Raw genomic sequence first — 20,313 nt, 5'->3', positions numbered from 1 at the left:
CGATTGTAGTCGATCGCGATCCATAGCGGGGATTCCACATGAGATGTGAACATAAGATGATCTCTGCGGAGAATGATAACCTGGGGTCTGTGATTGGCGGAAGGGCAAGAAGCAATCAGATCTTTGGAAGCTGTGGCGCAGCAGGGGCAATTCGGTATCGGTATTGATTCCGTGATCCACATTGTGGCGAGTGGGGAGAGCATACTAAGCTGATCGGCACATGAAACAAGGGCAAAATCAAGGAGGGGGAAAGACGTAACCAAGGAACCGTCACGAGCTGGCGATGTATAGATGAAACGCTAGGCCGGGGTGGGACTAGCGTGACACAAAACAGGATGTCATTCAAGTTCCAAGTTTCTGGTCGGCACTGCAGACCAGCCAATCACGCTGCGCCATCTGGGTCCAGACACTTTCCGTCTCTACTGTGGCTGGACCCTGGGGGAGCTTTTCCGCGGCCTTTCATTGGTAAATCTTTATGAAACATGGAACGGGTCTGGGCCTGGGACCGTTTAGGTATAGGGCGATCCAAAGAACAAGTTCAACCCGGGAGTCCAGTTCAAGACTGATCTACGCTCGTAGCTCCTGCACCTCTAGCTCCCCTCGTCCGCATCCGCGTGCATCTGATCACCCCCTTCCTTTATAACAGCTGTTGCTGTCGTTGCAGCCCCGGTCGGCTCAAAGTTGCGCAAGAATGTCGGAATTTGTATGCACGCCCATCATGGGCGTCAAGTTCGAGCTCACCTCACGGTAATTCGGAGCCGTGATCACTGACCCGCCGAGGCTAAAGCTAATCTGTTCATAGCTATTCGGATCCATTGCCTGTTGAGCTAGACGCCTTTGGGCTGATATGGTAAGCCTGTGTCAATGAATTCGCAATAGTCTTATGACTGACCAACTTCCCTAGCTCTGCAAAAGATCGCATTCTAAACAAACTGGTCGCTGTGAAGAAAATCACTAGACCGTTTGGTTCTTCTATGCTCGCGAAGAGCGCGCTTCGTGAAGTGAAGCTTCTTCGATATATGCGACATGAAAATGTAAGTCTCCGCCATAGAAGCATGTGATGCCCAAAGCCACGTGGCTGATATACTGGCAGATAATCGGTCTTGCCGACGTCTTTATCTCTCCGCAAGAAGACTTGTATGTGATGAAAATCCCTTCAAGATTGATGGTAGTTCGGCTTACTAAATGATCACAGGTATATTGTGACGGACCTAATGTGGACCAACTTACAAGTCCTCATCGCAAAAGGCCCCCTCCATGGCGACTTTGCCAAATGTTTTTTATATCAAATCCTGGTAATTGAAATTCATGCTCACTGCACAGATCTTGAATAACAGTTAACGAAAATAGCGTGGATTAAAATATGTTCACTCGGCCGGCATCATCCACCGTGATCTGAAGCCACATAGTATACTCATTGATGAGAACTGCGACTTGAGAATATGCGATTTCGGCCATGCTCGACTTCAAGACTTCAAAATGACCGGATACGTTGCAACGCGATATTACCGCGCTCCAGAGATCATGCTAAATTGGCAAGAATATTCCGAAAAGATGGATATCTGGGGCGCCGCATGCATTTTGGCAGAGATGCTGAGAGGAACTCCGTTGTTTCCAGCTAACAGCCATCCCGATCAATTCGCCCTTTTCGTTAACCTTCTAGGAAACCCGTCAGAACATATTGTGGACAAAATTAAGAATAATAATGTACGTCTATCTACGTGCCTGGCTTGGAACCCACTGACAAGAATGCGGTCTTCAAGACGAGGGCTTTCGTCCAGTCTTTACCAAAGTGCGAGCGACGGCCATTGACAGAAACATTCCCTGATATGGATCGTGAAGGTATGCATCCAAGGAGTTCCAAATGATAAGTCAGTAACTTATAGATACAGCCCTCGATATACTCGAAAAAATGCTTTCTTTCGACGTTGACGAGCGTATCAGTGCAGAGGTTGCACTCTCGCATCCTTATGTGGCAACGTACCACGACCCCACGGATGAGCCGGTAGTAGACTTACAATTCGACTGGCGTTTTGATAACGCTGAAGTCAATATCGAGGCCTGGAAAACCGCAGTGTAAGTTTCCACTATTTGTCAAGTAGAACTGAGCTGACTTAAGTCGACGAGAAGTATCAAGGAGGTATTGTTCTTCCGTCAGCAGGCCTTGCACAGAAGACAACAGATCACTCTTCGCAATGCGATTATCGATGCTACTCAAGGTCATGTTCCTCCAAAAATCATCGATACCACCAAAGGGCGAATCCCTTCACCAGCCCCGGTTGCAGCTTTCCCTGTCATGGGTATTGAGGAGTTTACCCCACCTGAAGAAGATGACTTTTGTGATGATATTTCCGCTTTCATTCACGACTTTAATTAGCTGAGTTGGCGCTCTGGTTGTTTCTGAATACCCTGCTTCTCTATTTTATTCATTCTTTTCAGACGGAACGTGAAATTCATCATTAGGACATCACACTTCTTGTGTACAGATTACAAGACCTTGTCTTCGCGATAGGGTATAACCTGCACAGGATAAATCAGACCATAATCCTCCTCCGCTGGTGGGTCAGCAAAAACGACTGATGCAAGCTTCCCACTCGTTTCAAGCTTATCCCAATACGTCCGCAGCACATTACCCAACGTCGTGCTGACAACAACCTCCAGGGTGTTCTTTCCGTGCTGAAGGAAGGATCCGATATCGGCTTTAGCCCAGGAAATGTCTAGCGTCGGCACTTGGTGCCCATTGATCATGACACGAGCCGTATGGGTAATTGAGCCAAGATCAATGAAAGCACCCGATACGCTGGATGAGGATGCCGGTGGCCACGTGAATGTAGTGGTATAGTATCCAATTCCTGAGACATTAACCAAAGTGTGGGAGATCTGGTTCCACGGGATAAGGCTTGGGATGTGGAATGTTTGGTTAGTGCGAGTTGCGCCTTCCGCGTCATAAAAATCTGGTAGTGGTGTCCAGGACTCGATCTCCAAATCCCAATCATCCAGAGTGAAGGGCTTGGTGGACATTGGTGACAGTGATACTTTCTTTCCAGTTGAGAGAGTGATTTCTCGTGACTTTTGATCAAAGGATCTGAGGACAGTGAGAGAGTTGGAGTCACTTGTCGTAGGCAGAACAGGGATCGTCATGTCTTGAATGTGAACATTTGACCTGACATTCTTCTCGAAGCCGATGATGACCGTTTGGTTACCAGCTAACTGGAGAGGGATTATTGTATGCGTCTTGGACTGAGTATAGGAAAAAATTGGAGTCACTTCTCCCGACCATGCGTCATAAAAGAATGGAACACCTGTATTTTCGAACGATACGGTCCCAGATGTCATGCCTTCCTCGAAGGAGAGACCTGTAGCGTCATTGTATACGTAGATATAGGACTTCGCATTGGTGGCATCCTCTCTCCACAACGTATACCATGTGCCGTTGGCCGAAACAGAACTTCGTGGTAGGATGTTGAGAGAATCAAGGGTATCCGCAAGGCCATCTGCTTTGACTAAGTGAACATTCTTCAGAGACTTAATGCCGTTTAATGACTGGACAGCCTTGGTCGCAGCAGCTGGAGCGTATCCACTGAAGTTCGATGGCAGTCCTCCTGGGAAAATGATTGGAAGACCGGCATGGGCATACTGAACAAGTTTTTCGACACCCAAGGCCGTAAGAGTCTCGTTAGACCTAACAACTAGCGCCTTGAATGCCTGTCGATTCGGGGCAAAAGTGGCATCAGATACGTAAGCTTCTGGGAGCGCAAAGTTGTCTGGGCTGAGATACTCGTAAGTGTACCCTGAGCGATATTGGTCAGCATAAGAAATAAGAAGAATGTGGATTCCTAAAGGAGCGAATGGGTATCCTCACCTGCTTCTTGCAAATCCATTGGTGCATAACTAGTCGAGATAGTCTTGTAAGTTGTCGACTTTGACCAGAATGCAACATCAACCTTTGGAATACCGGTCTGCAGAATGAATTGATTTCGAGAGACCCAGTTCAGGAAATCCGAGTAGAAAGCAAAAGCAGGCTGACGTGGTCCATGCATAGCCGAAAATTCATACATAAAAGTCGTAAAGCCAGGCCAGGATGTGTTTGGATAATTGCCGGAGTTTGGAAACCCGTGAATAATGAAATTATTGACGGATCCAGCAAACGAGCGCTTGAATGCCCAAAGGATCTCGGATATTGGTTCCTGATAGGCCTCGCCAAAGATTGCACCAGCCTCGCTAGAGATCACGCGTTTGCCGGCGAGGTTTGCAGGCCCACTAAATTGCCTGTACCCATCGATGTTCTCACTGAAACCGAGCGTTTCGCATTCGGGGGCATTCACATGCGGAACATTGGCGAGCATGTCCATGGGGAGATTGTAGACAACCTGTGCTGAGAATTGGACTCCTAGGTTATTGCTCCATTCGGTTAAGGCGTCGAGGTATTCGGCGTTCAGCTCCGTAAGCTATTAAAGTCCACGAGTCAGCATATCCTTTCAACTGGGGAGTGAAGTAAGAGACGAACTGTTTGCTGGTAGTCCACGATATGGCTAGCACCCGCATCGCTCTCGTCTGTGACGTATGTGATGTTGGACGTGGTTCCTCCAGAGCCCACAACGAGTGGTATATATTTGTTAATACTATATCCTCGGTTGGAAAGAAATTTCTTCTGTAGACCAGGTGTCCAGAAAGTAGCAACACTGTACTCCTGGCTATCCTCCCAAAGATAGTTTCCAACCTCTCGAAGGAGCTGTCCAATCTCACTATCCAATATGGACTCCTTCCAGAAATTGGCCACGGTCTGTGCTCCGGCAGCGGACCAGTGATCGACAACCCATGAACCGTTCTGAGAGTAGGTTGTGACCGGGGATTGTGGAACGGCTGTCGCAATTGATGGATCGGTGGGGTCTGGAGCCTCACGATAACGGGAGTGAATGAGATAGTACGCAAAGACAAGGCTCTCAGTCCCTTCAGATTTGCTAGTTGCCTTTATTTTCAGGCTTCCATCCGATGACACCTTGCTCGTAACATCTTGTAGAGAGCTTTCATAAAGCACCGCTTCTGATGCAGTGCTCGACTTTACAGTACCTGTCGTAGCTGCAATGAAGCGACCGGATCCCCACCCAGGTAAGGTGCCTTTGAAGCCTTTAGTGCTCGAAAATGTTGAGTTGTATGCAGCGAGATCCCACAGAAGACCATCACTGTTATAAGGCGCCGGAACACCTGCTCCTTGGTTCGGCCCGTTGGCAAAATCAATGACCAGTTTATCCTCCTTCGCAACTTCAAGGATAGTATCCACCATTTCCTCTATTATGGTCAGACTAGGTTCAAGTTCCGGTTGAAAGTGGGTCAATCTTACTCCAGGGAGCACCACCAAACCCATAAACAGTCCAGTCGGTTTGTAATGGCGCAGCATTTCCTCCACCATAAGCCGAACTATCACCATACAGGTAGTAACCAAGAAGTTCAATTCCTCCCGCACCTGCTTTTCCAATGGATCTCACATCTTCTGCGAGAACACTCAGATTCATCGAGGCATCGTTCACCCAGTACCGAAAGCGGGGCCTCACAGCCGAGGATGGGTCTTGAAATGTTCCATAATCAAGATTGGGACCCACTTGGTCATTTGTGCCGATTGAAAGTACTCCTGGCACAGCCAAAGTGGCCAAAGTGAATAATGAGAGAGCCCGCATGTATAATGATGTTGCGAACTCCTGTCCAGCTGTCTTGAGAAAAAGAAAAGACTTCTATTACTGTTACTTAGAATCACTTTATACTAAGCTCTATGCGTAGCGGAGAAGCTCTGAGCAGCCCTACACGGGGTAATACTAAGCCGAAGATGTGGGGCTTTACTGCCACTTGAACTTACCGTGCCATGAGATCTCTTGTAGACGAGTCATATCTTTCATTGAGAGTACCTAATATGCAGAATATGACTATTAACTCGCAGCGGGGGTAAGCCACAGATGAACTTCTGGGATAAAACCTCCTTTCAAAGCAACCAGGTCCAAATTGTACTGAGGCTCCTGAGAACAACATGCGCGTTTCGGCTGGCCATTTCAGTGGTAGGCTGGATAGCTTTAGGTCCATCAAGTTCTGCATCGCATTCACATTTGCAAGAACCTAAGATACTGAAGAACTGTAGGGATCAGGTTTCCTAAGATTGGACTGAGTATCCCCCACAACTTGGTGGAGGCAGTCAGCTTGTCAGCCTTGATGCTCAGAACCCCGGGTTCTCCGCATTCTGCATCTCGGTGTCCGGTACAGATACGTCCGAGTAAAATTCAGGTAATGACAGATCGGCAAATCCGGTTCAAAGGCAAAGCGTCGGATAAGGCGAAATTGCATCGCTTAGGACCTGGAGAGGAGAATTGTACCCACAAGTTCAACTTTCGGGTCCACTTCACGTGTGCGGGGCCCCGCATTCCAAATCTCCCCCACAACCGGCAGGGTTACATTTGTCTCCAAGCGACCATGGCAAAGAGAACTATAGGAGGGTCCAAGTTACGCTTAAATCATTCACAGATTATCGGGGTGTATCTACCTTAGTCTTTAGTTCCTACGACGACTGATCTCAAGTATCTTAGAACAAGAATTTTCGGGATCGGGACGTGCCGCATGTTTCTTTCTCGAGTATTCAATGCCTATGATAACTTTCATGATTTCCAGAGTCACGACTCAAAACCCCCTCTTCATATACCAAGAAGTCTTTTCCTAATACTAAAGTCCAACATGGTCTATTTCCCCAACCAGTGGATCATATTCAAGAAACAGTAATGGTGGACGATCCGCTGCTCTCATAACCCTCAGTAGAAACAATCTGGTAGTTGAAGGTAGTACCAATATCCATTCCAAGATCGGCCCAAGCATTAAAGTGATTGGCAGTGGTAACAGTACCACTAGACCGGGTATCCTGGCGAATCGACCAGTATTGGTTGAAGGTCGCAGTACCACTAACAGAGGGCTGATCGACCTGCTGGTGCTCGTAGATATCGTAAACGGAGCCATCACTGGTAACAGTTCCCTTGTAGGTCATGGCACTACCGGGGTTATAATCGCCGTAGTTCTCGAGGATATAGTACTCGACGAGTGGGCTGGTAGTCCATCCATAGACGGACAAGTATGCGTTTCCGGAAGGACTGAAAGTACCTTCGAAGGTGATATCGCTGGAGAGAGAACATGTGAGTAATATGCGACGATGCGAGGAAGATTGTTCTTACCGGTCGCTACCAGTTTCCCATCCCTTGCCGGAGGTGAAGTCACCACAGTCCTCCCAGGTGACGCTGTACTCGCCCGAATCGCCGTTGGTATAATCAACGGTACCACCACCATTGGTCCAGAATTCATAGTAGTATCCACCGCTAGTTCCGGTCGTGCTGGAGGTGATGGTTTGGCGTTTATCATGTCGCTTGTGGTATTCACCAGGCACAGCCATCGCGCCCATCACGGTCGCGGAAGCCACAAGAAACGTAGTAATGGATTTCATTGTGAAGGGTGGCAGTGGTAAATAAAGTATAGTAGGTTGAGGCGATGCGTATTCTCCGTGTGGTAGGGATAGCTGCGAACGAAAGAGGAGCGAGGTGTTCCAAGGTTCTTATACTTGTCGATCGTTCTTGCGTGCAATATAGCTTGAGACATCCTTGAGACGATACCCTGCTGACATATTTAACCGGTAGCCTATTCTATTCAAAGGACGGTACCCGTGGACCTAAGGTGTCTTGTGGTGGAACTTTCTGTCAGTAGAAGTTCCACAAATCGTCTGTCTGAAACGCGGTTTCAAGCAACGGCGTGAAGCCTCGCCCGAGGCTACTTTGGGCTTAGAAAATCCAAAAGAGACAAGGAGAAGTAAATGTATAAACAAACTAGTCTCTAAATAGGCTCCAATGACGCCACGGCTAAAATGGACGGTAGAGGTAAATGTAAGCTTCGCGGATATCAGCCGTGAAGAATGAGAATCGCGGGGAAGTTCATGCAATATACGGGCTATGTACCATTATGCTTCGAGCCCATTTATCCAATTTGCTAATTCAAACAAGCGTCAAGGGTCTTTGGGTGTCCTTCAGTTCGGGAAGCTCTCTGAAGACATGTCTTAGGCAATTATCTTGAGGTCCAGACCTCTATGAGGAAACCTCGGAGGTTCCACTCATGCGAAATATAGAAACAAATGTCCACCAATACATAACGCATGAAACGCCTTCTCGGAGATTACATGGAGCAGACCGCCAGGCCCCACTTTCCTGGGTGAGTGACATCTCCGATCATTGGTGGTGTGTGGTCCCACATGCTCCCCCTTTGAAGAGGCGCTAGGCCAAGAACGCCAAAGACGTCAGTGGGTCGAGCTTGAACCATGTGGCTTGACACCCTCATTATTCTCAGCATCTGAATGCCATGAGTTGATGCTCTGCAGCATTGAGTCAAAGAATTGACCCTCAAGTCGAGTTCAAGATTCTGTCTGAATAATTTACAGAATGGGGATACGGAGGGATAGTTTGATTACAGATTTAGCTTGCACCACTGAACACTAGCTCAGTGCCAGTTAGCGCAGGACTTTTGGTATTATGATTATGAACAGGATATTCTAAATTGCAACGGTATAACCCTTATAGCCAGTTCATGCCTCTCCAAATGGGCGTAATCCCCCACTGCGAACTACAAGGAGATCAGAGGTTGATGCCAAGGTTCTTCAGAATGCAGGTGACGATGCTCAACAAACTGATGTCAGTGAGGTCGGTAAGGTCCGAGAGACCACCGGGGAGGACACTGATGCTGGCATCGATTGGGAGCTTATCAACAAGGGCAGAGATAAGGCTGAGGATAGGAATGTTGGACAGGTCGATGATATCGCGCTTCTGAACACTGGGTGTCTCGGTAGGGGCAACGTAGACGGTGTGGGTGCGAGTAATGGTGAAGGTCTTTCCAGCGCTGGTGGTTGGCATAGGGAAGAGATTCACGCTGGCAGATAGGGGCAGCTCATCAGTGACGCAGTTGAGAACAGCTTGAACGTCAACCTGGGTAAGATCCAGAAGGCCACCGGTGATATCGTTAACAGCGCCATCGATGGGAAGCTTGTCGACCAGAGCGCTGACAATGTCCAAGATGGAGACGCCGGATAGGTCGACCTCAATATTGCGCTTGGCGGGATGGGAGTGGGTGGCAACTGCAGTGCCAGCGGCGAGGACAGTAGTTAAGATAGTAGAGAAACGCATGATGATCGTATATTGAGGAAGTGGGCTTAGTATATGCGTAATTATTTGAAGTTCGGAGGCTGCAAGAGATTGAAAACACACAGGGATTGGGCCGACTTGATATACGCGAAGGAGGAGCTGGGCGAAAGACCAACTTCGTCTTCAGTTCGAAAGGGGTACCGATTTACTTCGTGGTCAATGTTAGTGCTGAAACTAGTACCCTAGTGTCAACAAAGATGAGCATATAGAGTCTTAGAGTTTTGACCTTCTAAGCCTACCCTGCTCTCTGTGCCGCGTTGGAGATAAGACAGAGGTCCATATTTCACCGTAAGCGGAAAACCTGTCCAGATACTTATTAGGACCACTCGGCCATGGGCTATTCCATAACGACAATATTAATCAACCAAACTATCCTATATTCAAAGAGTAGAGCAGTCGGTTTGTATAGTACCAATCCACCTACATGGCTCAGTAATGGATAAGAGGATCCGCTTCAGTATGACTATGCAAATATTGTATGATCCTGCAAATGATGTTCGAGAGTTTTGCGCAACCCCATGGATGTTTCCACATTATGGCAGTTGATCACGAAAAGGGGAAATTGAGTTTACATGGTGGAGCTTCGGCCTGGTAGTTGTGAAGTATAATCTTATGGGCAGGTATCGATCGTAGGCTCTACCTACATCGCGACGGTAGCTCTCAAGCTCCCTCCCCATGCATCATACCTCGGCAACGGATAAGAGGTACAATGTGGCAGCTTTTTATCTCCTTTGGGCAACACAAAGAAGTTTGCAAAGAGTGGTACCTTATTCACTCTTACCTCAAGTCAACTCGCTGAAGTGGGTCCATATATAATGACTGAGTGGAGACGAGCCTGAATTTTGCTCCTGAGCAGTCTTTGACTCAAGCTTCTTTGCTGATCTGCAGTGATGATCGCAACCCATTTTATCCGCCGTTAACTTCCTAATTTGTCAATAATGCTACTGCGCACGTATGATCTTCACTGGAGCCTTTCCTACGCCAGCCTCTGAATATAATCAACCCCTGCGCTCTGTCCCCTTCTCCCTCGACAAGAGCCATACCCCTAGTCCAAGACGGGCCAGGATCTGCATTTTAGTGCTCAGGGAGCACCGACTTCTATTTAGTATGTTGTCATTCGCAATCACAGTCGTGGTTGACTAGGCTGTATGGATAGGTTCCGCAGCCTTCATCAGAGAGGCCAGATAGCCTAAGGCGATCCAGTTTGCTCTGGCTCACTGATCAAGAATGAGAATTAACTATGTCACGCAAAGGATTTATATCTTAGAGATGATAGGCACTCAGAAAAGTGATTACTGCCAGGTGTTGTTCCGTGCTTTCAGGGGTATGTAGCTACTTCCAGTACTCATTTTGTATCCAGTTGCAGCGGCCAGTACAATAAGTCAGACAAAGATGCTTCCTTGTATCAGGAATTCAACGGCGTAATGGTTTCTTTCTTCTTGCTCCAATGCACTCCTCTTCTCCCAGCAGTCGCAAGTCTTTGGCAATTTATTCAGGGATAGAATATCCGTCAATGACCACTGGGGAGCGCCTTTACATGTACATGATGAGACCGGCTAGAACCGTAAGCAGGGGCTCTGGAATGGCGTTGAAACCTTGCAACACCCCCACGGTGTCAAGCATCTGCTGGTAGTCTGGATGATCCTCCCCCACACAGTAAAGTTCGACCTCCAGCCCTTTCTCGGCCCACAGGAGTGCCATTTGTGGATTACCCAATCTGAGGGAGTACATGGTAGCGTCGCGATAGCTGGAAATGTATAAGCATGGTAACTATATAAGTAAGAGGCCACTCACGAAGCTGTCAGGGCCCTGTTCACTAGGCCTTCGGATTTTTGGATGCCTGCCATCTTTTGCGCAAGTTGAAGAGCTCCTCGAGCAGACTCTTGGGCACCACTAAGCTCATTAATGGTGAGTACCTGGTCAATCAAAAATAACTCCAGGCGCCTTTTCTCCTTCAAGTCGCCCTCTGGGGTGTGCTCGCATGCTGGGCAAACGCACAAGAATCCCCACTGCAGTAGCTCGGACTGGCGTCTTGTCCTGGGGCGATTGGCCCCGTCGATGTACATAACAGTAAGCTCTTCCCCTGCCGAAATGTCACGTACAGCATGGAATGTCCCTTTTTCGAGCACGTTATTGTACGCATAGTTCAGATTTGGAATGCATGAGTGATTGATGCGAGAGCCTGTCAAGAATATCATGCCACCGAAGGCATTTGCTTTGAAAATGGAGAGCACTGTACGGTGCAACTCTGGGATGTCTTCCCAAGCTTGTTTGAACTCATCCGTAACTGACATTTTGAATATTGTACTCGCGTATCCGCTGAGCCCTAAGAATGAATCTCGCTGGGGAGGTGTAAGAAGCTCAAAACCCTGCAAGATTTGCTTAGATTCTGGGTCTCCGTCATCGTTTAGCTGAGTGTTGAGGAGAGGTGTTTCAGCAATGACACGTGTGCCACGAGGTATGTCGACTTTTGCAAACATGCCTAGACCTTTGTGTCCTGCCTCCTTCATTTCGATCAACACATTCGGGGCTGCTGTCAAAAAATATTAGTCAGTGTGTTTGAGATACCCGGAGCATTTGCGTACGTTGATTCATCTTGGAGATCCCAGAATGGCGTTAGAGGGGCGCTTGAGAGAAAAAGAAATGACTTTAATGATGAAGAAGAGGAGCGAAACTTGGATAGGACGTGATCAATCCAGTGAAGCTCCGTTTGCTTTTAGAAATATTCAAAGCCTTAAATATCACTTGTTCATTTCTGGCTGCTTCCGCTCACGATAAGCAAACGTTACTCTATCATATTACCATCAACAGTACCACCCAAATATTTCTACAATTCATGAAAACCGACCTCCACACGAACCGTTCACACCCACCCACACGAATCATGCAGAATTCTGCTCCAAGGGTCATCACTGACTGGGAAGCATGGAACCGCGAGCCTCTAGAGGATCAGTCTGTTGACCTCCCGGCGCCTGAGAATGTTAACTTAAGCAAACTCAGGTTCGACTGGGTGCTGTCAGAGCCCGACTTCTTCGAGGAATGGATTGAAACTGTCGCCCAAGTCCTGGATTCCGTTGGGCTGAAGGCTCTCATTTCCCAGACCATACCACGCCCTACATACCTGAACGATGCTAGCAAGAGATGGTCGATCCTTTCAAAGCAGCTTACAATCTGGATGGCTCGGAGGGTAGATCCTGATTTCATCGAGATTATCACACGCCATGAGGAGGTTATCTATGCAGACAGCTTTGTCAGGAAGGCAAGAGATTCTCTGTGTTTCTGGGACTTGTAATCCAGAGAAGAAAAGGTAAGCAACTTCGGACACCTGATATTTCTGTTTAGGCTTTATCGAAACTCGGCATTGTTGCGGTCCTATCAAGCTTTGACAACCATGCCCCTGATTAATGTGTCAGAGAGAACACCGGGTACTGACTTTAATATTAGCGTTTACGGCTCATTCACCAGGGATATGGAATGTCTTTTCACAACGTGGGACAGGTGGAGAACAAGATTTCTACTCACCGTGCATGCCAAGAAATAAGAACTATCTCTCTATGATAAGCAGGAATTGATAACTTCCATACAACAGCGTGATACGATGATGAATGATTTAAAGGACATAATGATCTCCGACCGCGTTTCCCGTTCATGGATGACCAGGTCAAACATGCATTTTAAGGCTAATGATACTCGTTGTTGTACGACGGTGCGTCTACTTCGTGACACGTTGACCTGTAGTACGAACAATTGTGAAACAGGGTCTTCGCAAATCAAAATTCTCTATCAAAAGCCTTTGATTAATTCTTGAGGCGTAATGTCAACAGAGATCTAAGTGGGAACTGAACAAACAGGGCCGACGGCGCACGTGATATTTGGCTCTTTCAGAGCATTTGTTTTCACGCGCGCAGGCTTCTTTGGGTAGGCGTGAATCAGTGTGAGCGATGACGTAATTTGAAATCGCCCCATCTGAGTCGTAACGCCAAAGTGGACACGTGCAATGATCGTATGATGAGGCTTTCCAGGTTTCGAATCGGGGGACAGCGCCAGTCAGGTGACAAGAGGTTCTTTCATGACTCGGGAAACTTTCTTGGCTTCGATCCAGGGGCGACCCAAGGCGGCAGCCACAGTGGCTTTTTGAGCACACTGGACGATCTTTATCTCTACGTTATCTTGGCTCTGAAACTGATAAATTTTTTTCAATTAATGAACTCGAGAGAAACCATGCTGGGCCACCCCGGATTCCCCTGAATCCACTCCCCACATTGGGCGACTCCACACTATGACGCAATGTCACGTTCGCCCAAAGCCTGGTGAATGACCAGCCAACTCCGCTACAATACTGGCCCGGGGATACGTAGTCAGCTCGTCTAGCGCGACCAATCCTTTGTTGTCGGGGGTGAATACCGACCAATGATATATTGCTGTTCAACAAGGAAATGCAAGGATACTCAGCAGGATCACTTAATTCGCCAATACCAGTATCCCCCACGCAGATCCCCCACCCTGGGGCACCCCAGACTTCGGGGGAAAACCGAATCCAAAATCATTTAGCCGGAAAGATGTTTATCGTGACTCGGATGGGTGGTAGCAATGGGAGACGCGGCGGCGTGTATAAAAGCGGCCGGGAAACCCCCGAATTTATATTCCGCGTTCTTCCTCCATTTGTGCCGCGGATTGTGAGGGAGCCCTCTTGATACAACTCCTCTTTCTTCATACTCCCTATTTCTGATAGATTTTGCCTTTCCCTTAACAATGACGGTGGTAAAGGAGAAGAAGCCCTACTTCGGGCTAACAGGAGGATGGCTCACTGTGTGGGTTACGGTATGCTCTCCAAAAACACAATCCTACTTGCGACTTCTATTGACCTGGGTAAGATTGCTTGTGCAACGGACATGTCTCTGTTTGGTTATGATCAGGGTGTTTTCAGTAAGAAGCCCGTCCCTGCGAAGAGTAATGGATCCCAACTGACTCTTTTTCAGGTGGTGTCGTAATTACCAAGGACTTCCTTCAAATTCACAATCTCGAGGGACCAACCAAGACCACGACTTTATCAACGGTGACAGCCATTTACGATGTTGGGTGTTTCTTAGGTGCTATCTTGGCATTCACACTTGGCGAGCGCTTTGGACGGAAGAAGTCTATTCTGTGGGGAACCACAATCATGGCCATTGGCACAGTTCTACAGGCCTCGTCCTTTAGTCTGCCCCAAATTTTCGTTGGCCGTGTCGTTTCCGGGTGAGTCATTATGATCAAACAAGAAGGAGAGTTCTTTCTAACACACCGGGCCAATAGTATTGGAAATGGTATTAATACTGCCTGCGCTCCAATTTGGCAGTCCGAGACCTCGCAGTCACGCTGGCGTGGCCGCTTGGTAACATTTGAGATGATGATGAATATTGCTGGATATGCTACGGTCAATTGGATCAACTATGGATTGTCCTTTGTCGGAGGTGCTATCGCTTGGCGACTCCCAATCGCACTACAGGCTGTATTCCTAATTGTTCTTTGGTCTACTGTTCCGTGGCTACCGGAGTCTCCCAGGTCAGTACCCCTCTAAAGTGTCTGTGGATATCTCTAACAACCCTAAGATGGCTTCTCATGCACGGTAGAGAAGAGGAAGCCGTCGAAGTCATTAGTTGCCTCGAGGCCAAGCCCATTGACGACCCCTTCATCATCGCGCAACGTAACGAGATTGAATACACAATCCGCTATGAGCGTGACAATGCTGTTCGGTGGCGAGACCTTCTCAAGAAAAACGATAATGACACCAAGACACTTCGCCGGTTGTTGCTCGGAGCTGGTAGTCAGTTCATGCAGCAATTTGGTGGCATCAACATCATGTCTTACTACCTTCCTACCGTTCTGGAGCAAGCTGTCGGTATGGGAGAAAGTATGGCCCGCCTGTTGACTGCATGCAATGCCATCTCCTACATGATTTTCTCGGGTCTCGCGGTTCTTCTGATTGAGCGGATGGGTCGTCGTGGCTTGATGCTTCTTTCAACGTTTGGCCAATTTATGTGCTTCCTCATCATTACTATTCTCTTGCGATACTCAGAGAATACTACTGGCGATGAGAGCAAGAAATACGGGTCGGCCTCTGTGGCATTTTTCTTCTTGGTAAGCAATCTGCGTAATTGTATTTTGCAGCTCCTCAACTTATCACAAGGCTGACTTTCCTGTGAAATGCAGTTCCACGGTGCTTTTGGCATTGGTATGCTGGGAATCCCTTGGCTATATCCCACCGAGATCAACTCTCTACCTATGAGAACCAAGGGAGCAGCCCTTGCGACCGCTACCGACTGGATCACCAATTTTGCGATTGTCGAAATCACTCCCATCGGAATTCAGAGCATTGGCTGGAAGTTCTGTAAGTCATCTGTCGACATAATGAGTGATTTTTTAGTGCTAACAAAAGACAGGGATCGTTTGGACAGTGACAAACGCCTGCTTTCTACCCATTCTCTACTTCTTCTATCCAGAAACAGGTCAGTCCCATGATAAATTAACCTGGAGAGTTTGACTAATGCCTTGTACAGCCAACCGAAGCCTCGAGGATATCGATACCTATTACCGTTCCAACCCATCTTTGATTGTTACCAGAGATCCCGATGCCATTTGCAGAGCCCGACCTCAGAAATATATTGAGCATGAGGATGAGGAGGTTCGGAGGACTGCCAAGAATAAGGTGATAGGTCAGCCCGTGGAGGCAGAGCATGTGGAATACACAGGCGAGACGACGGCATGAGACCTCGGGAGCTTTAAGGAGATGAGATCCATGTTTATATATTAGATATTTTAATGACATTCAGTCTAGTTCCAAGCATCCTTCCAGTAATCACTGAGAGCGATCGAGTAGAAAACATGTCGCATGTTCGGGCTGCTAATCCATTAAGTCTGAGAGTCCTAGCTGTCTGCATTGGGAACATCCTTGAGTTTCTCAAAGTACAAACTTTGAATCTGCTCGCAGATGCCCCAAATCCTCCTCCTGTTGGCAAGTCCCAAAATATAATCATCATTCTTGGATGTGTACTGACTTTTCACCGGAATGTCGAGAAGTAGCTTGGAAGCTTTAGCTTCTAATTCTTGAGATTCGAAGACGTCGAAATCATGAAGTTCCCAAAGCCACGGCATTTCACTTCTTAATCTGTGCTTCCAAAACTCGTGTGACAAGGTAGTAGTATGCATCACCCACGAGGCGGCCTTCAGAGCAAGAATACATCCAGCTGGAAGGAGTTTGAAAACCTCATGCCGCAACTCAGTTGGGAGCCTATTGAAAACGTCTTTGCCTTGGGGATTCTGAACCTGTCCTGCCTTTTTGTCTTGGGACTTCATGATGATATCAAAATCGACATCCAGCTGGGGAATTTCAACTGGATTGGCTACCAAAATTTGATCAGTTTAGGCGTGTTATTCCTTCACTAAGCTGAATATATTAATAAACTTACTTCTTGGCCTTTATTACTATACCAAATTTGCTCTGCGGGAGGCTCTGGTTCGCCATAATTAAGCTGCAACCTGACGTACTGCCCCCCATTCAACCCTTCAAAGACATCAAACAGGACGTCCCTCCTAATCTGCTTGGAATCTTCCTGGCGGATGCATCTCTGGAGGATATCCTTGTAGCAAATTGGATGGAAAGGAAAAACATGAGGCTCGCGAGAGTCACCAATGCCGGCATGGTCATGATAGCTGTAAGTATTAGAAACGGGTGGTGAAAATGTGAGGGAACATACGCAATCATAGGGGCATTATTCTGTATGGGAAAGTTCGGATCTTATAGCCGGATAAGCCAGTTTAGTCGAGCTGATATAACCCCTTGAAAAGTCAGTGGAAAACTCACCTTCTCCCATGGCAACCTCAACAATTCCCTAAATCACAGATATTAGCTCTTACTATTTTGTAGAACGGGCTAGAAAGAACCTTACATAGTCCTGAGCGTCACCGATACCAGTGAGAAAAGATCTAGCAAACAATTAAAATATATTCTTTCAGTTTTATTAGGAGATAAATGACAGACTTATCATTCCCAAGCGCGCCAGGGTTGATATCCAGAGCACAGAGATCGTCCAACCATCCCAGGTCGAAATCCCTCAGAACTTCGTCGCGATAACACTCGTCCGTATTCTCAGGGTCTATATCCACTTCGCTGGAGAAGGGACCACCACATATGGCACAAAATATCGCCCATCCCATATTGGTGATTTTGATATTGAGTGCTAGAATGAGCAAGGGGTTGAAGGAGTGCGTTCGACTTTGATTGATCGCGCAAGTGAAAGCCGAGAGAAAATTAGCATATCCGTAGGGGGTTCGTATTTGCCCCACCCGAGCCACTGTAGACCCTCCCTGGGGAGGTCGACCCTCCTTTGGCGCCTTGGCGGGTCCAAATTTAGGGTCCCAACTGCTACAGTACCAGATTTGCTTTAGAGTGAGCCTCAAGCAGAGGTCTAAAAGCAAGGCAGAAATTTGGAGAGGGCTGAGGATGAGCAATGCGCCTAGATGGGCAATGTTTCTTTTCGCTTACCTTAACTAGGAGTGGATGAACAATGAAGCTCTACGCATCTAAGAGTATCACGGGAGATTTTGGGTGTTTGTCAAACGTACAGCTTTCGAGTATAGGATATGAGTGCATAGTGGGAGACTCAGCCTGACTACAGTGCCAGATCTAGTTGTGAAGATGTATATTTGAGATACACAGATAGGCGGTTCCTCCAAGCCATGACCACGAGTTTGAGCGATACAGCAATATCCAACCCAGCTTCCATGTTTGCACAGAGATACTATTCCAATCTTTATGTCCTGTTTGGTCTGTATGATTGAAAAAGGAGCCAAAAGCGAAATTTTAAAAGATTTTTTAAAGCGGAGAAGTACCTGTATAATATCATTCAAGAAGCAAGTGATCGACATCACATTACACATTCAGCCTGTCAGAGGTCCATTACATCGATGTCCACAATTATCTGTGACACTTTACCCAGCGACTTGAGAGACTCCAGCGTTCCCGACCAAACCTCGTCCTGGGACATGTCTTGCTGTTCCTGTTAATGGTCAGCATGGCATTAATGGCAGTTTGGAGTCTCAAATTCACCTTCGAGGTTTGCCACCCTATTATTCCCACAACAACATCCTTATCAAGGTTCTTGCTCTTGCCATACGTGACAGAAGCCGTGCTCTCTCCATTGCTGGCTAGATGACGGCATGCCTTCTCCCACACTTGAAGGCCTTCCTCGACATCCTCAGAGTTGGGGAGCGTCACCCGAATTATCTCAACCATGGAAGCTGAAGCTGCATCCTTTGGGGACAACTTTGTTTCAAAAAATTGTAAAGTAGGCGGCCCAGTCAACAGATGCTTGATTGAGCCAGCAAAAGCGGCATACTGTTCCGAGCCGACGAAGGCATTGAAAGAGTCGGCTGAGTTCCACTCTATGCCAGATCAGATATACCCAAATTCGACGCACTGGGCGAACTTACCAAGAAGAAGGAACTCTTTGTAGTCCTTTCTTACATCCAATCCATCTTCTGTCAGAACCCAGCCACGAAATGCGCTGAGCAAGCCGGGATTAGGATCGGTCAGCCCCTTGCTCAACTTAGGCCAGTCTCGTTCAAGAGTCTCAAGTGTAGCTGGGTCGGGTTTGACACATGGAAAAACAAGCTCGGTGAAGGCCATTGCAAAGGAAGAATGTTAAACTTATTTTTCAATAGTAGTATGGATAGAAGGTCCAAAATATTCGTCCACCTCCTTTATATACAGTTTATTCTACACAATAGTAACATATTCACCAGACTCTTAATTACGTATTTTGAAATTTGCACTTAGTAATTCGTGCTGTGAAGCGTTGCGGAGTTCTGGGAGTTTGCGGAGTTTGCGGAGTTCTGCGGAGCTTTGTCATCACAGGCTTGAATTCCAGCGGGGCTGCCCCTCTGTGGGCATTTTTCTTATTTTCTCGGAAGTATACAGACCATGTCTAACAGGTCGCCATATGCGCGCTCGCGGCAGAAGTCATGCATCTCTTGCGCCGAGGGGAAGCGGCGTTGCAATCGTCAAACCCCGCAGTGCTCACGGTGTCTTGCCCAGGGGCTGGAATGTACCTACCTGAGTGCATGGTCTCCACAAAAGCGCCAGAACATATCGAGACAGTTGGAATCATCAAACTTTTCGGAAGTGTGGCCAGAAACATCCCCTGTTTCCGATGAGGCTCTATCATTTTGGCCGTTGAACGACTCTTCATCCGACGATACGAGTTTCACTACGTCATGGCTTAATTCGATGCCCTCTCTGCTCATACCATCACTTCCTCCAGCTGAATTTTACCCAGAAACCACCATCCTAGATAAATGGTCGACCAATCAACTTTTACATAATATCAAACGCTACCCGCAGATGTTCGTTAATTCTCGAAAAACACCATTCATTCATTCCCGCCTCTACGATGCATACTTGCCCGATACTATTCAAGATGCTTTTACAGCTTTGGCAGCTTATGGTACCAAGACGTCAGAAACAGAAGACTTGATTTTCCGTATACTGGAGAGCAAGACTACCAACCTCGTGGCGCAAGACCATCACACAAGTACCATGCCACAGGTCCTCGCCGCAGTGCACGCACTGATGCTGTTTCAAATCATTCAACTCTTCGATGGTGATATTCGACAGCGCTCACTAGCAGAACAACATATGGATACATTGCGGATTTGGACCTTTAAATTACAAATACGAGCCGGAGAGCTGACCCCTCCGCTCAAATGGCAAGACTGGATACTTGCAGAAAGCGCTCGAAGAACGATAATCTTTGCTATGATGATCGAGGGCGTGTATTTGACACTGAAAACTGGGAGTTGTCCGAATGTCAAGGCAATGAGTATACTGCCTTTCACATCCGAAACTACTTTATGGGATCTTAGTACCAGTGCTTCATGGCTTGCAGAATCAGATCAATTGCGATCTGAAACTGTACTCTATGGTGATTTTACAAAGGGTTGGCAGGAGGGAAAAGTCTCGAGACGACTGGATGGGTTTCAAAAGCTTTTACTCATACCGTGTCTGGGTGAGAGATACAGAGAAGTACTGGAGCTAGATAGTTAAGTGTCAATAGTATGTCGCCTGCTTAGA

The 20,313-nt window shown here is 47.4% G+C and overlaps 10 protein-coding genes across 10 annotated transcripts; 4 read left to right on the top strand and 6 right to left on the bottom strand.

The window, feature by feature from the left end:
* Nucleotides 1–691: 691 nt before the first annotated feature.
* On the top strand, nt 692–2,080 carry N7503_006853 (mitogen-activated protein kinase Hog1; the record flags this gene model as incomplete). The annotated part of the gene is made up of 8 exons (XM_057066400.1): nt 692–747; nt 803–850; nt 905–1,034; nt 1,094–1,137; nt 1,196–1,295; nt 1,351–1,707; nt 1,764–1,842; nt 1,893–2,080. 8 exons carry the CDS (start codon nt 692–694, stop codon nt 2,078–2,080), a joined length of 1,002 nt encoding a protein of 333 aa, XP_056920081.1.
* A 407-nt stretch (nt 2,081–2,487) lies between these two features.
* On the bottom strand, nt 2,488–5,675 carry N7503_006852 (uncharacterized protein; the record flags this gene model as incomplete). Its single annotated transcript, XM_057066399.1, has 4 exons — nt 2,488–3,791; nt 3,863–4,448; nt 4,508–5,289; nt 5,342–5,675. 4 exons carry the CDS (start codon nt 5,673–5,675, stop codon nt 2,488–2,490), a joined length of 3,006 nt encoding a protein of 1,001 aa, XP_056920080.1.
* Nucleotides 5,676–6,745: 1,070 nt separating this feature from the next.
* N7503_006851 (uncharacterized protein) lies at nt 6,746–7,468 on the bottom strand (the record flags this gene model as incomplete). Its single annotated transcript, XM_057066398.1, has 2 exons — nt 6,746–7,148; nt 7,203–7,468. The coding sequence occupies 2 exons, from the start codon at nt 7,466–7,468 to the stop codon at nt 6,746–6,748; spliced, it is 669 nt and encodes a 222-aa protein (XP_056920079.1).
* Nucleotides 7,469–8,642: 1,174 nt separating this feature from the next.
* On the bottom strand, nt 8,643–9,188 carry N7503_006850 (uncharacterized protein; the record flags this gene model as incomplete). Its single annotated transcript, XM_057066397.1, has 1 exon — nt 8,643–9,188. The coding sequence occupies one exon, from the start codon at nt 9,186–9,188 to the stop codon at nt 8,643–8,645; it is 546 nt and encodes a 181-aa protein (XP_056920078.1).
* Nucleotides 9,189–10,739: 1,551 nt separating this feature from the next.
* Nucleotides 10,740–11,801, bottom strand: N7503_006849 (SET domain-containing protein; the record flags this gene model as incomplete). Its single annotated transcript, XM_057066396.1, has 3 exons — nt 10,740–10,953; nt 11,001–11,739; nt 11,792–11,801. 3 exons carry the CDS (start codon nt 11,799–11,801, stop codon nt 10,740–10,742), a joined length of 963 nt encoding a protein of 320 aa, XP_056920077.1.
* A 289-nt stretch (nt 11,802–12,090) lies between these two features.
* On the top strand, nt 12,091–12,498 carry N7503_006848 (uncharacterized protein; the record flags this gene model as incomplete). Its single annotated transcript, XM_057066395.1, has 1 exon — nt 12,091–12,498. One exon carries the CDS (start codon nt 12,091–12,093, stop codon nt 12,496–12,498), a length of 408 nt encoding a protein of 135 aa, XP_056920076.1.
* A 1,460-nt stretch (nt 12,499–13,958) lies between these two features.
* Nucleotides 13,959–15,951, top strand: N7503_006847 (sugar porter family MFS transporter; the record flags this gene model as incomplete). Its single annotated transcript, XM_057066394.1, has 8 exons — nt 13,959–14,027; nt 14,081–14,132; nt 14,186–14,441; nt 14,499–14,747; nt 14,795–15,323; nt 15,396–15,573; nt 15,626–15,691; nt 15,743–15,951. The coding sequence occupies 8 exons, from the start codon at nt 13,959–13,961 to the stop codon at nt 15,949–15,951; spliced, it is 1,608 nt and encodes a 535-aa protein (XP_056920075.1).
* A 158-nt stretch (nt 15,952–16,109) lies between these two features.
* Nucleotides 16,110–17,399, bottom strand: N7503_006846 (uncharacterized protein; the record flags this gene model as incomplete). The annotated part of the gene is made up of 6 exons (XM_057066393.1): nt 16,110–16,585; nt 16,669–16,895; nt 16,940–16,979; nt 17,047–17,074; nt 17,132–17,168; nt 17,224–17,399. 6 exons carry the CDS (start codon nt 17,397–17,399, stop codon nt 16,110–16,112), a joined length of 984 nt encoding a protein of 327 aa, XP_056920074.1.
* Nucleotides 17,400–18,130: 731 nt separating this feature from the next.
* Nucleotides 18,131–18,870, bottom strand: N7503_006845 (putative quinol monooxygenase; the record flags this gene model as incomplete). The annotated part of the gene is made up of 3 exons (XM_057066392.1): nt 18,131–18,241; nt 18,292–18,626; nt 18,675–18,870. 3 exons carry the CDS (start codon nt 18,868–18,870, stop codon nt 18,131–18,133), a joined length of 642 nt encoding a protein of 213 aa, XP_056920073.1.
* Nucleotides 18,871–19,164: 294 nt separating this feature from the next.
* On the top strand, nt 19,165–20,286 carry N7503_006844 (Zn(II)2Cys6 transcription factor domain-containing protein; the record flags this gene model as incomplete). Its single annotated transcript, XM_057066391.1, has 1 exon — nt 19,165–20,286. The coding sequence occupies one exon, from the start codon at nt 19,165–19,167 to the stop codon at nt 20,284–20,286; it is 1,122 nt and encodes a 373-aa protein (XP_056920072.1).
* Nucleotides 20,287–20,313: the final 27 nt, after the last annotated feature.

This window comes from Penicillium pulvis, assembly GCF_028828015.1.
Source record: "Penicillium pulvis strain IBT 33274 chromosome Unknown contig_5_segment0_segment0, whole genome shotgun sequence".
Classification (NCBI taxonomy): Eukaryota; Fungi; Ascomycota; class Eurotiomycetes; order Eurotiales; family Aspergillaceae; genus Penicillium; species Penicillium pulvis.
This window is presented reverse-complemented; position numbering and strand designations above follow the sequence as displayed.